The 15,314-nt window shown below is 35.8% G+C and overlaps 1 protein-coding gene across 1 annotated transcript; it reads right to left on the minus strand.

The window, feature by feature from the left end:
- Positions 1-3,519: 3,519 nt before the first annotated feature.
- LOC107878015 (F-box/kelch-repeat protein At1g55270) lies at positions 3,520-14,617 on the minus strand. The gene is made up of 2 exons (XM_016724871.2): positions 14,247-14,617; positions 3,520-5,350 (listed from the first exon to the last, which is right to left on the minus strand). The coding sequence occupies exons 1-2, from the start codon at positions 14,307-14,309 to the stop codon at positions 4,100-4,102; spliced, it is 1,314 nt and encodes a 437-aa protein (XP_016580357.1). The 5' UTR covers positions 14,310-14,617; the 3' UTR covers positions 3,520-4,099.
- Positions 14,618-15,314: the final 697 nt, after the last annotated feature.

Below are 15,314 nucleotides of genomic sequence, written 5' to 3' on the forward strand. Positions count from 1 at the left end.
ATTAGGTCTTTATTGGGTGAACCTAAATGGTGATTGTGAAGCCAACTAATATTGTATATTAATTTAAGATTGTTATAGAAACTAATAAATTTCAAATCCTTGATCTTTGTTTGCCTCTTGCATATATCCTTGTATTTTGCATCATTATTTTAAGAATGAGTTTGAATTATTTGTTGCACTAGGATTTCGAGAAAAAAGAAGTACACATACATAATTGCTTGATTCTTCGTGATGATGACAGTGCTGTTACTATAATTTAATCTTCTCCTTATTTCTCTCAATGTTTTTTCCTCCATTATCACTAATGTTCACGTGCCTTTTGTATTGTTAGACTTTTTATATTATTAATATTAGTCTTTCATTGATGTTGATTTGCTTATACTTCGAAACATCGACATCTTATTTAAGATGCCATAAATTTTAATTATGAAAATTAATGACACGCTCTTTAACTGTGGTGACATAACGATTGAGCCATCAAATTAAAGAAAGCTATATAGGTTTTTTTATTTTTTCTGGATCAGTATTAATCCACAATAGTACAATAATAAGAAAAGGCAAAGGATAACAGTTAAGGTTGTTGCTCCTGTTGATTATGCAGCAGAATTCAAGTACTTGGTGGAAAAGATATCTAAGATGAATATTTCTATATAATAAGGCTAGCCAAGTTGAAAACCTTAAATTATTTTTGTTATACTTAAAAGCTGATGATTGCTCACTAGAATTGGTTAAAAAAACAGTTGTAAATATGTTTTACCTATGTTGCTTGATGACAATTCAGCACTTTGAAATTAGATATATGCATCTTTGACAGTTATGCGCCTTATGAAAAAAAATCATTAAATTGCATGTTCTAGCTCCTAATGGATCACATAAATGAGATCGAATCCTATAATGAGGGTGATTAAGGCTATCTAAATGAAATGTTCACGTGGTAGAATCGAATACCAAAGCTTATAAACTTCTTCAAGAACTTCCGGATTGGTGATGATGAAGAGGTGAAAGCAAAGAAAACACATCTTTTGGGGGTTGATCCTCCTATTCTTTTATATCCTTCACTATCTAGAATACAAGTCTTGATTGTTTTTCGAAGCTAGAATTGTAATTAAAATGTGAACATCTTACAAGAATTCACAAGTGATGTTATACACCACAAGTATGAAGTGCACGATGCAACGCACAAATAGCTGAAGGACTTTTGCCTAATAAGATCAAATCTAAAGGCACAACATAAATGAACAGAAAAGAAGCAAAGAAAGAAAACTTTGCTGATGGCAATTAAAAATCAAGATTAACTATCAATGACTCGAGATGCACAAACAGATTATGCAATTGGAAGGGTATGATGAAGCATTGGTGTGAAAAGAATTGAACAGAATCCTTATTTGTTCAAAATTACTTATTTAGTATTAGTTTATATTTGATCAAGTCACATTCTTTTTTTTGGGGAGGGGTGGGGGGGTTGACATTCTGTAACCATGTATTTTTATTAATTATAAATTGTTGTATTATTTCTCTTCTTCTTTGTTTCCATCTATATTATCTATACTAAATTAAATATTAAAATTGTGAAGAATTTTAGAAATGTTGTTTGAATTTTTTGGTCTCTGTTTTAAACAAAATTATACTTTTTCTATTTTTCTAATATTTAAGAGTTGAAAATTAATTAAATATTTATAATAAAATCTTTCCTTATTAGAAGTCATCAGAATTTATGGCAACTGATATTTTTTCATTAGTTTAAGCATTCTAAATCAACTAAAATTTGATTTTAAGAAGATTTGAAAAATCTAAAAATAAATGTAAAAACATTAGAATAGGAAAAATTTAAGAAGTACCAAAGAGAGAGATCAACATTACTTTTCATTTTCATGTATCTTAGAAGTCTTTTCATATATTTTAATATACAATTCTCCTTGTCATGTATTTTAGGAATTTTTTTTATATATTTTGATATGTAATTCTCATTTCCACTTATTTTATTAGCTTTTAAAGTATATTTTTCTTTTTCAATCATATATTTTAGAATTCCTTTTTCATATACATAAGAAAAAAGAAAATCTACTAACATTAGTTTTCCATATATTTTGTTCTAATCATGCATTTTAGAATTTTTAAAATTTTAATAATTAAATAATAATTAAAAAAAAAGGTGAAAAACTTATTGTGTCTATTGTGAAATCTTTTAATAAATAATAAAAGTTCAAATCAGATTTCTTTAAACTTTTAATATATTATTGATTATAGATGCAGACACAGACGTAGATAGATTGTAGACATATATAAGTTGTTTCCTTTGTTCTTTTCCAATGAAAATCACAAACTTTTAAAGTCAAAGAACACCTCAAACTCTTCCCCTCTTTTCTAACTTCACTACACAATATAGAGCCATTGTCACAACCTGGCAGTCCAACAACTAATAAATCGAAAAAAAATAAGGAGCGAAAACCTTAAAAGAAGTTTTAGTACCCGTTTGGCCATGAAAAGTTTTTATTTTTTTCTGAAAACTTATTTTACTTTAATGAAAAAAGTGTAAAATTGTATGTGTTTGGCTATGAGAATTTCAAATATAATTTTAAAATTGTATTTGAAAAAGTGAAAACAAATTTTACTTATTTTCACTCATACTTCTCTCATAAAATTTTAAAAATAATTTTAATTTATATTTATGATCAAACACAACTTTAACTTCAACTACAACTCCAACTCCAACTCAAAAAAAAATTATGATTTTCATGCCCAAACGAAACCTAAGAATAAGCTTCAAATGGATCATCGACCAAAGGTTTCTTCCAACTTGAAAGATTTGGAGAAAAATGGTAAAAGAGAGAGAAAAGCAGCAGACAGGCGGTTCGTCGCGGAGGACGTGAACAAATTGACGGATGATTATATATTTTTCTGTGTAAGATGGAAATTTTTCCATCTATATGTTATTTCAATCAATCAATCATAGATTTACTGTTTTCTTTAATCATATTGGTGATAAATTCAAGGAATAAAGTAGCCAAAATGTGATCTTTGGAAGATGTAATACAAAGATGTCATAGACATATTTCTGGAAGGAGTGTCTTTGAATTTTAATGCAACAACCAATAATTGAATTTTTCAAGCTTTTAAATAACTTCAAGGATAAAGGGCTGCGAAAATTCTTGAAAACTTCACGTTATAGAAACTACCAACATCTGCTATGCATAATATTCTACCAACGGCTGTATTGTTATGCAATACAACTGGGAATCAAGATCGAGATACCGGGTAACTTCTAAACATAAGCTACTTCGGAAGTCAGCACACCTTTTTTTTTTCTTTTAATAATGGTGGTGTCTCAGCCAATTGCTTTTTCTTTTAATAATAATGGTGGTGTCTGAGCCAATTTGCATGCACGTTCCTCTACTGTTTCCCACCAACATAGATTGCGTAACTCTGCCTGCCTACCAAGACTTCAGTTGCCAATCGCTTAGTCTGACCACATTTTTGATAATTCACTGCAACTTTCCCCAATCTTATAAAATACAAATCTTGAAATCAAACATGGGGGGATAAGGTAGCGAAGATTCTACCTATATCTCCATGACATTGTCATTATATGCATAAAAAGAGTATCTAAGACAAGAAGCTATTGGAACAAGACTACAGGCCAAAAGGATGTATAAACATATAGCTAACTGATCTATTTGTGAATGTTATGAATAGCCCCAGTTCTACGGCCAAAATCATCAGCAAGGTAGCTCTGGATTTGAACAATTTTCTGCCAATTGATGAATTATCCATGTATAAAATTACTATAGAATTTCACGCATGAGCTATTAATGAATAACCTCAACCCACTTCTCTTTGAGTCAAGTCCGAACAATACCAGGCGACACTCATCACGATTCCAGAAGATAATCTACATGTATTTCAAGGCAGGCAATAACAGCTGAGGCTGCCGGAGGTCATTTGGAAGTGTAGACGAATAAGGGAATTATTTGATTCATAACCACTGCAGGGGCATGTTGATGAGGTCAAAACTGCTTCGCCAGAAAATTTTGTTCTTGGAATAGAAAAGTAGAAGCAGCTAGCAGTTCACATCAAGAAGAGTGGCTAAGACTTTCAATGCTCAAACTTGTAACACCTGACAGTGCACAATGTGACTCTTCAAACCTGCTCGTCCGGCAATACTTGACCATAAATTTGTGAACATAGTTCTGAAGTGACCTTTACCAGTAATGTTCTCCCAAAGATGTGGGTTGGTTTCCACAGGCTTATCAGGATTCGACACATCAATGATGCTGATGCTCATGTTGTTACGAATTATACAAAGTTTACCATTTAGGGGAACCAGAGCAGCAGCCTCCAACGCACGAGAGCTTCCAAGGTGGAGCTTGCTATCAATAAATCTGATCCATGAATGTGTAGATTCATCATATACTCTAAGTTTACACCCATCGCGACAGTCCAAAGCATATAGACGACCATTCATGGAGATGCTTGGGTTGCGCCAACCAGCAACCATCCTGTTGTTGACTGGGCTCCATGCATTTATATCAGGGTTATAAGCTTCATTGAGAACTTCTCTGCGGGATCCCAAACCTTTTACAAACCATTTTCCATCATACGCTACCCCAATGAAAGGCACCATAGCTGTACTCATATCAGCTATAAAACTCCAGCGCTTCCGGTTCGGGTCATAAACTTCAGCTGAACGAAGAGTCCTCTGTATACCTTCACATTCTCCACCAGCAACATAAAGACAATTATTAATTACACAAGAGCCAACGAAATGGCGTCTGCGGAGCATGTCTGGCGCCCTGTGCCATTTATTTGTTCGAGCATTGTAAAAGATTACCCGCCGCATAGACCCCTTGATTGGATCTTTTCCTCCAAACAAATAAAGATGGCAACCACTAAGAACAGCACAACCAAATCCAAGGGTTTCACTATATTCCCCTGGAACAGGTGGAAGTGGCTGCCAAAGTTGGTAAATTGGGTCAAATGCATGCCATGAAATCCGTCCATCACGATCTCTTTTAACCACATATACCCACTCTTCAGCCAGTCCAAGACTCTTCCTGAGAGAGTAAAAGAAGTTACCAGCAAGAAGCCTATACCATCTTTTGCAAACTATACGAAGCTTGCTATGTTCAACACGGGGAACACGTACTAGACAAGCAATTGCAAGATCATCAGGTAGGCCAGGCAGAAGAGGTGGCTGCAATCTTGACCTCTCCCTGCGAGAGTTTTTAGTCTTATGAGCATGGGACTTGATGTCTGACTGGATACAAAGTTTTGATCCTGGGACAAATTTTCTTGCCCCGGCAACTGTTTTTAAGCCCGAATCAACATTGCAATAGCATGATACAGAATCAACCTGCAAATTATTTGCAAATTAGGAAATGCAGGTTTATTCTAATTTCTCTAACAGCCAGAAAATGTAGTATGGAAGAATGTTTTTTTCTACAATAACAGCAAGCTTACCAGCTAAAAGCTTTACACGAGTTTACACGTCTAATTCTCTACAATAGCATGAGAACGTATTTACACGAGTTTGAAAACTGAAGAGCACAACTTCACTAGCTAAAAACTTTTCACATAAGCACTGCCATATAATACACCAAAACTTTCTGTCTATTTCTGTTCTTTTACTGTTTCTATTCTTTTTTTTTTGGGGGGGGGGGGGGTCCTTGTGGAGGTCAGAGTGTTATATATATTTTTCATCTCTTCTGGTTTTTGTTTGCCTAATTAGTTGTCTTTAGCCGTACACCTTTGCCCGTGGTGTTTTTTGTCTCCTACTTAGCTATTAGGTGCACTATTGGTCTCGTTTTGTTCTTCATTTTCTTCTATCGTATCCATTTTGAGTGATGGCTAGGGTGATAAATGATAGACTAGGGTCATGTCATAGGTTGGGGTCGGGTCTAGGTTCGAGTCTGAGGTTGGGGGCAAGGGGGAGTAGGGCAAGGTGGGATACGGGTGCTTCTAGGTTGAGAGTTGGGTCCTGGAACATAGGGTCGCTTCAAGGTAAGTCTATAGAGCTGGTAAAGATTCTTAGAAAGAGGAGGGTTAGTACAGCGTGTGTCCAGGAAACTAAATGGGTAGGCACTAAGGCGAGAGATGTGGATGGATATAAGTTGTGATACTCAGGTAGCATGAGACATAGAAATGGGATAGGTATCTTAGTAGATGAAAAACTTAGAAAGCAGGTGGTAGAGGTTAAGAGAATTAGTGATAGGTTGATGTCTATTAAGTTGGTCATTGGAGGGTCTATAGTGAACGTTATTAGTGCCTACGCTCCGCATTTAGGTTTGGACGAGGAGGAGAAGAGGGGGTTTTGGGAGGTTTTGGATTAGGTGGTGAGGAGCGTCCCGAGCACTGAGAAGCTTTTCGTGGGAGGAGATTTCAATGGGCATATTGGGTCTTTGTCGAGAGGTTATGATGACGTGCATGGCGGTTTCGGTTTTGGGCAGAGGAATGAAAGAGGAGCTTCTCTTTTGGATTCTTCTAGGGATTTTGGGTTGTGGATAGCGAATTCAAGCTTTCCAAAGAAAGAGGAACACCTTATTACGTTTCGTAGTTCAGTGGCCAAGACTCAGATAGACTTTTTGCTTCTTAGGAAGGGTGATAGAGCGTTATGTAAAGACTGTAAAGTCATACCTAACGAGAATCTTTCGACTCAATATAGGTTGTTGGTGATTAAGTTGCTCGGACTCGAGTGCGGGCATCCGAGACAGGTGCGAATCCGAGAGTCGGATTCGTCAAAATTTAAATTTTAAGATTCGGGGGTGCGAATCCGAGTGTGGATACGGGTGCGAGGATTCGACTAAAAAAATAAATATTATAAATATAAAGTTATAAAGATATTTTTAAAATACTTTATTAAACAAACACAAGAAAACATCCCAACTTAAGACATCAATTCAAAACTAACAAAACAAAAAGAAATGTCCACTATCAAGTTACTTAAGTTAACTACTCTTCCGCATCTTCTTCAACTTCTTCCAACTCTTCAAATTCTTCGTAAAAAAACACTCCTTCCAATTGAGGTTTATCTATTGATAGCTCGGTTAAATTATTAATTATATCCTCAACTTCAAATTGATCTCCACCTAAATAAGCTAAAAAGAATGTATACATTAAAAAGTTTTTATACAAAGAGAGAAAAAATTGTCATTCAAAATAAATAATTGAGAAACTAATAAAGAAAATATAGACATACCTACATCCCAATACTTGCTTGGCCCATTTATGTACTTCTCTTTCTTGCGAGATAGCAACCGTAGATTAAAATGTACAAATACTAAATCTCCTGCTCTTGAAGTTGCTAACTTATTTCTCTTGATGTTGTGAATCATAGAATATGTGCTCTAATTTCTTTCAGAACAGGAGGAAGAAGCCGGTTGAGTGAGCAACTTAAAAGCTAATTGTTGCAAAAGTGGAGTCAAGACACCATGATTTCCCACCAAGAAAGAGGATCTTCATACCCCATAGCATCAATCACATGAGGCTCACCAAAATAACCACTCATGCTACAAAATTTTCCATACTACAATGAAACTTGTTTCATTTGATTAGAATCAAAGTACCTTTTAAAGCACTTTATACTATTCGATGCAATTTCTAAATCTTCATTAGGAGCGACCCGTTGAATTTCATTCTCTCCTTGAAGCCATGATTGATGATAGTATTTGGGAACCAAAGAATGTGCCATGCAATGTAAAGGGGTGTTGCTTTTGTTCCACCTAGCCACTAGAACACCATGAATGGAATCAAAAAAGTTTGATTGGCCAGAAATAAGATCTTCCCCCTCATGCTCAAAGATTATTTTTTTAACCTTTTCAATCATTAAGTCCCACATATCAAAAAAGAGATGTAATTTTGGACCATCTAAATCGGCATCTCTAAGCATATCTACAATAGGTTCTGTAAACTTCAAAAAGTAGTCAATATTATACCACTTCTCATCATTCATTATAAAAGATATTATTTCACTAGTTTTGACTTCAATTCCCTTATCCCCCTTACAATTCTTCCATTCATCACCCATGACCAACTTCTCTAAAGAAGATTTCACTTTGCGAATACGAGTCGTCATAATAACATATGAAGCAAATCTTGTTTCATCAACTTTCAATAAACACAAATCTGAATGTTTTTGAAAAATCGCATATGCCATGTCATGATTCACGACAAAGTTTTTCAAATTACTCACCTCACTAAGTACTCTGAGATCCATTGGCAATTAGCAAAGTGAGATGATTTATCAAACGGTTGGCACATACTTTTCAAAGCTAGATTCAAACAATGAACAACATAAGGAGTCCAAAATATGAGGATATTTTTCCTCCACCATAGTACCGGCAAGTTTCATAGTACTTGCGTTATCTGTAATAACTTGAACAACATTATGTGGACCAACTTTCTCAATTGCTTCAATAAACAAATTAGCAATATATTCTCCATCCTTCGTGCACCCACTAGAATTTATTGAATATAAAAACATTGAACCCCCACTAGATGATGCCAATATATTTATCAAAGGTCATCTTTTAGTGTCAGACCATCCGTCCGAACAAATCGACAACCCTTTCTTTTTCCATGTATCTTTAATTGGTTGTAACTTTCTATTAATGTGAGTCTTTTTCTTGATCCAAAAAAGTTGTTCTCAACCTATTATATGATGGGGGAATATAATGGGGATGGAATTTTCAGCTAGAAACTTTGAATATTTTTTAAAGTATGGAGAATTGGCAAAATTGAACGATAACCCTGATGCGTAGAACAATCTAGCTGCTAATTTGTCGGCAATATTCCTCTCATGGATGCCGAAAGATTTTCCTATAGCTCCACTTTCTGAACTCTTTTTTTTTTTATGTTGAAGTAAATCAGTGCCCTCCGGAAGAGATACATAATCAACTTTTTTTCTTGCATTAATTTGAACTGAAGATTTTTTCTTTTCAGCTTGTTTGTGCTCCATCTTCAAAATTCTCAATGTATCACCTTGAACTTCGCTACATATTTGTACTCCTTGACCCGGTAATCTTAACAGATGCGCTTTAACTCTATTATATGATCCAGTAACTTGTTTATTACAATAGTTACATGACCATGTTCTATTTCCACCACCATTGAGAGCAGTTGAAATTACTTTTACGTGATTCCATAATGGTTTGTCATCAAAATCTGCCCCTATACTTTTTGTTGGTCTCATAGGACCTTTTCCCTTTTGACTACCCGATGTGGATGATGCCATATTATTTGATAAAGAACAATCAAATTTTTAAGTTAAAATTTCTTTTGACAGAGGTTCTATTTATAATGTCATCGATGAAGACAATTTTAGACTTTTCCCGATTTAAATCAATTTAATTTTCCTTGTCACATAGGGATTAGAATTTATTTATTTTAGTTAATTTTCTAATTTTAGTTATTTTTGTCTTTGATTTTACTTTTTAATTAGGAATAACATTAATATTAAAAACTTTTTTCCAAAATTTAACTTATACGTAGCATCTGTTTACCAAATATTAAAATAAATTATTTTTATATCATAAAAAATTTTAACTAAAAAAACACAAAAACTACATATATTAGACACAAGACCGACAAAAATATATGCCAACCTAAGAGACTAAAACCAACTACTTACAGTATTGGTTCTCTTTTTATTTTTGAAAAGAATAGATAGATAACATATTATACTAAACAAAATTGGTTGAATCGACACAACGAACACCGACCAACGATGAGAAATACGTACGCGGCGTTGGCGCCGGCGCCGAGAAATACATACGCCTACGCCGTCGCCGTTGCCGTTGCTATTGCCGAGAAAAGTTACTGTTTATGCCCACTCAGTCGTCGTCGTCCAACATCAAAACGTCGACAAGGCATGCTTTTTGTTAACCTTACAGTTCGCAGGAGTCGCCGTTGATCGGAATTTTTTCAGGTAAGTCGCGGCCTATCCAATTTTTTCCTCAAATTTCTTCTTGAATTTGGTCAACGAGTCCAAAATCGTTTGACCAAATTGGAGACGGCAGAAGCGCCTGCACCTGCGTCAGTCTCGTTTCGAGACGAGTTCGGCGGCAGTTTTACCGAATCCGAGCAACATAGGTTGGTGACAAACCTGGTAATCAATAAGGGCAGAAAGAAGAGGAGTGTAGAGGCTCGGCCCAGGATTAAGTGGGGTAGCTTGACTTTGGCTACTGCTATGGAAATGGGGGAGAAGTTGAAAAGTAGAGGGGCTTGGGAGAGTAGAAGGGATGTGGATAGTATGTGGGAGACGATTGCCACTGCATTAGGGAGACCGCTAGAGAGGTGTTGGGTGTCTTGAGAGGTCGATCTGGCAAGCATCGAGGGGACTGGTGGTGGAATGAAGAGGTTAAGAGGAAGGTGAAGTCTAAGAAGGTGGCTTATGCTAAGTTGGTTAAGAGCAAGAAAGATGAGGAGAGGCAAACAAATAAGGAGAAGTATAAGGTAGCTAAAAGAGAGGCTAAGTTAGCGGTTACGGCAGCTAAGACAGCAGATTTTGAGAGCTTGTATGCGACTTTAGAGGAGAAAGGCGGGGATAAAAAGTTATATAGGCTTGTCAAGGACAGAGAGCAAAGGGCTCGTGACCTTAACCAAGTGAAGTGCATCAAGGGAGAGGATGGTACAGTGTTGGTTGAGGATGCCCTCATTAGGAAGAGGTGACAGTCATATTTTCATAAACTTTTAAACGACGAGAGGGACAAAGGTTTCGTGTTAAGGGACTTGGAGAAATCTGAGGAGTGTCGCGATTATGGTTATTGTAGGCGTATCAAGGTTGAAGAGGTCAAGGGGGCTATTCGCAAAATGTGGTAGGGTAAGGCAACGGGGCCATATGAGATTCCAGTGGATTTTTGGAAGAGCACTGGCGGGGCAGGTTTGGTGTGGTTGACAAGGTTGTTTAACACTATTTTTAGGGCGGCGAAGATGCCTGAAGCGTGGAGGAGGAGTACGATGATTCCATTATATAAGAACAAGAGAAACATCCAGAGTTGCAACAACTATAAAGGGTCGTTTGGTAGAGTGTACAAGAATAGTGCAAAATATAATGTATTAATAATGCTTGTATTAGTAATGCTTGTGTTATTTATGCTTGCATTAGTTATGCTTGTATTTTTTCTTATGCAGTATTTGGTTCGATTTATTAAAAAAACATGAATTACATAATTTCTAAAAAAAAATTTTTTTTTTACATAACACCCTCAATATATATATGTTGGAAAGGATGCGAAATTTTTTTTGAGGGGTAATACGATCTTTAAGCATGTTAATGCATGCAGTAGATCTATTGCATTACTATATGTCATAGATTTTGAGGCATTAGTAATACACACCTCAATACACAATAGAGTGCATAACTAATGCAAACATTAGTTATACATAGGGTAAAAAGGTATACCAAACAAGGTACTACTAATACACATTAAACTAATGAATGCATTAACATTCCATTACACTCTACCAAACAATCCCTAAAAGTATTAAGTTGTTGAGTCATATAATGAAGGTTTGGGAAAGGGTGGTAGAGTTGAGGCTGAGAAGGATCGTGCCTATCTTTGAGAATCAGTTCGGTTTCATGTCAGGTCGCTCGACTACTGAGGCCATTCACCTTGTGAGGAGAATAGTGGAGCAATTTTGGGAGAGGAAGAAGGACTTACACATGGTCCTCATTGATCTTGAGAAGGCATATGACAGAATTCCTAGGGAGATTCTGATGAGGTGCTTGGACGCTAGAGGGGCGCCCGTGGCGTACACTAAGGCGATTCAGGACATGTATGATGGTGCGAAAACTCGTGTGAGGACGGTAGGTGGAGATTCGGAGCACTTTCCAGTTTTGATAGGGTTGCATCAGGGATCGATTCTTAGCCCGTTTTTATTTGTCTTGGTAATGGATGTTTTGACACGACATATTCAAGGGGAGGTGTCTTGGTGTATGTTATTTGAGAATTATGTGGTACTGATTGATGATACTCGAGGAGGAGTTAATGAGAAGTTGGAGATTTGGAGATAGACGCTTAAGGCTAAAGGATTTCGGTTGAGCAGCACCAAGACGAAGTACTTAGAGTGTAACTTTAGTGATGTGTCATAGGAGGTTGGCGTGGTGGTGAAGCTAGACTCTAGGTCATTCGGAAGAGCGAGAGTTTTAAGTATTTGGGGCTTATGATTCAGGGCAATGGTGAGATTGACAAGGATGTCATGCATCGTATTGGGGCAGGGTGGTTGAAATGGAGGTTCGCTTCGGGAGTTTTATGTAATAAAACGATGCTCCCTAAGATTAAAGGTAAGTTCTACAGAGTTGCAGTCCGACCGACTATGTTGTATGGAGCGGAGTGTTGGTCAATTAAGAACTCTCACATCCAAAAGTTGAAGGCGGTGGAGAAGAGGATGTTGCGATGGATGTGTGGCCATACTAGGAAAGATGGGGTGAGGAATGAGATTATTCGGAAGAAGGTGGGAGTTACTTTGGTGGAGGACAAAATGCGAGAAGTGATGTTGTGTTGGTTCGGGCACGTGATGAGGAGGGGTTCTGATGTGCCAGTGCGAAGGGGTGAGACCTTGGCTATGGATGGTTTTAGGCGGGGTAGAGGTAGGCCGAAGAAATATTGGAGAGAGGTGATTAGGCATGATATGGAGCAGTTACAGCTTACAGAGGACATGACCCTTGATAGGAAGGTGTGGAGGACGCGGATTAGGGTAAAGGATTAGGGGGTGGAAGTGTGTCGGTAACAGTAGGAGAGTGTCCGTTTGTGTCTGAAGTTTCTTGTTCATGGTGTTGTGTGATGTATGTTTCGGTTAGATAGTTTTTAGTATTATCTTGTGGCTAGCGGTGTTAGTTTATTTTGCTTACTGCACTAGTTTATATGTATTTATGTTTTGTATTTGCTGTACTGTTGTCGGTCCAAAGCCGAGGGTCTATCAAAATAGTCTCTCTACTTCACCTGAGGTAGTGAAATGCTTGCGTACACTCTACCCTCTCCAGACCCCACTATGTGGGAATACACTGGGTATGTTGTTGTTGTAGGTAAGACTACTCCACATGCTTATAATAGCAAGGCACTCACTTAGGGTGAATGATGCAGGTAATGATGGTGTTTCACATATTTAACTAACTAGTCTCCCTGCCAACAACCTTCATTAACAGAAAGAAAGAACATAGTCAAGTGGCCTTAATACTCAATGTGGTACCACTTAAAAAAACATAGTTTCTGGAGCTATTTGCACAATGTGACATGCATATAACGCCACCAAAACAATTTACTGCTATTGATTTATAAATCTCACATAATGATTTTACAGGTAATTAGCACCCCCAAAAACTCTATTGCTATAGGACGATACATCCCCAATGTTAACCTTAACCATATGACTTTTAGCACCCATAATGCATAATAGAGCTAGATCGCCTATACAATCCATCCATGATCTTCATCTTTGAATCTTCCAGTTCTGGAAAAGCTAAATGCCTAAAGTCAGCTCAGATGCTAACCACATTAAAGTTAGCTAGTTTGCTAACCACATGAAATTACACATATGTCATCTTGACCTGTAGATGTTTCATGTGGATGCTTCTTCTTAAGCATATTCATCACGTTAACTGCCAAGAATTTAATATTCTGGCAACTATCTTTGCACCCAAGTGTATAGCTTAGCGGCCAATCATGCAGATAAAAATCATGGGACATTAGAGTTCAAACTCCTAGTTGAGATAAAAAAAAGTCTAGGTAATAGTATTTCTTTCCATTTGCTAAATATCGTGGAGAGAAAAGCAAAAATACCAATGCAATAGTCTAGGTTTATGCAAGCTACCCGGGACGCCACCATTATCAAAAATCAAATATTCTGGCAACTATGCTCGCCATATCCAGTGAAAATTTATCAAAACAAGGTAGAAGAGACTAGCAGATACGAGGGGGGAGGGGGGAAACTGCATAAACTTTTTACTTATTAAAAAACAACAGTTGATGCACAAAAGCTCCCGCTATACGTGTTCGGGGAAGGGGGGAAAACGTACATAAATTGAAGAACAAGTTTCTCAGTTTTCTTTCAAATTCAGGAAAATGTAAAACCCAGAAGTTATGTTCAAGGACCTTAGGTGAATTCTAAGGAGAAATATTGCAGATTCAGCAGGAATTTTGTGCTAATCCAAGATCCAAAAGACCAAATTCCTCGAAATTTTCTCATGGGTATTTAAAGAGAAGCCTTATTAACAGAGGATAACAAACAAATAAACAAAGATGAAGAGCACTGACCAGTGGAGCTTGAATTCGAAAAACCCTATCTGCATTTGAAGACCTTTCAATTGTTTGCTCCATCTCATTTCATGAACACAACAAAGTTCAAGATTTCACCCCTTCATACTCAGATCAACAACCTTCTCAACACAAAAGTTAATTCAATTGAAAAAATGTAACAAAACCATTGTTACAAGACCTTTTTGAAGCTTCTTTTTTTTTTTTACTTTACACACTAGAAATGCAAACACACACAAAAAAAAAACAGTAAAAAAGAGTTTCTTCTTAATTGTACAACTTGAAGTGCAATGAAAACCCAGTTTTAGAAGGTGAGAAGTACACCCTCTGTAAGCTTTTAATTGTGACTTCACACCTTCACTAAGAAAAATAATTTAAATATTATTTTAAAATATGATAAAAATATTACATTTGAAAAAAAAATAAACTACTTTGATTTCCACAAAGTTCGACACAAAATTTAAAAAAAAAAAAAAAAAAATTTAATCTTATGATTTTAAATTAAAGTTGTACCAAATATATCAAAATGTCATTTAATCTTGTGATTCTAAACATATCATGTTAAAAGTTAAAATTAAAATATTACAAAAAAAATTATTCTTTTTTAAACAGATTAAAAAAAAATTAAGTTATTTTTTTAATTGAAGTAAGTATTAATTATTTTTTTAATTAATATATCAAATTAAAATGTTTTAAGTAAAATCCAAAGGAGGGAGTAAAATAAACTCTGCCCCCTTGTAATGAGCAAACATAACTGAAGATTACAGCTGGATAAATTGTCTTTTACCTACTTAAATTTTACTCTCTCAGTCCAAATTGAGAGGGCATAACATGGCTATATTTATATTTTAATTTAAAAAAAAATTAATGAAAAGTGTAAAACATGAGAAAAGAAATTATCAATAAAATAAAAAATTAAATTAAAAAATTTTGAACGAATAATTTGAGACGAAAAAAATATTTGTTTGCACATTTTGATAATTACAACATTATTGCTGTAATCAGAGAAAATGAATTAATTTTCTTTGCCACACGACAAAAATGCTTACCTGCTTTACTAGGTCGCAT

This window comes from Capsicum annuum, chromosome 1 (genome assembly GCF_002878395.1).
Source record: "Capsicum annuum cultivar UCD-10X-F1 chromosome 1, UCD10Xv1.1, whole genome shotgun sequence".
NCBI lineage: Eukaryota > Viridiplantae > Streptophyta > Magnoliopsida > Solanales > Solanaceae > Capsicum > Capsicum annuum.

Bases quoted from the DNA above. Each gene is read 5' to 3' on its own strand.
- LOC107878015 (XM_016724871.2), bottom strand. From the start codon at position 14,309: ATGGAGCAAACAATTGAAAGGTCTTCAAATGCAGATAGGGTTTTTCGA. The intron at 5,351-14,246 runs GTCAGTGCTCTT...AATAATTTGCAG, and splicing joins TTCGAATTCAAGCTCCACTG to GTTGATTCTGTATCATGCTA.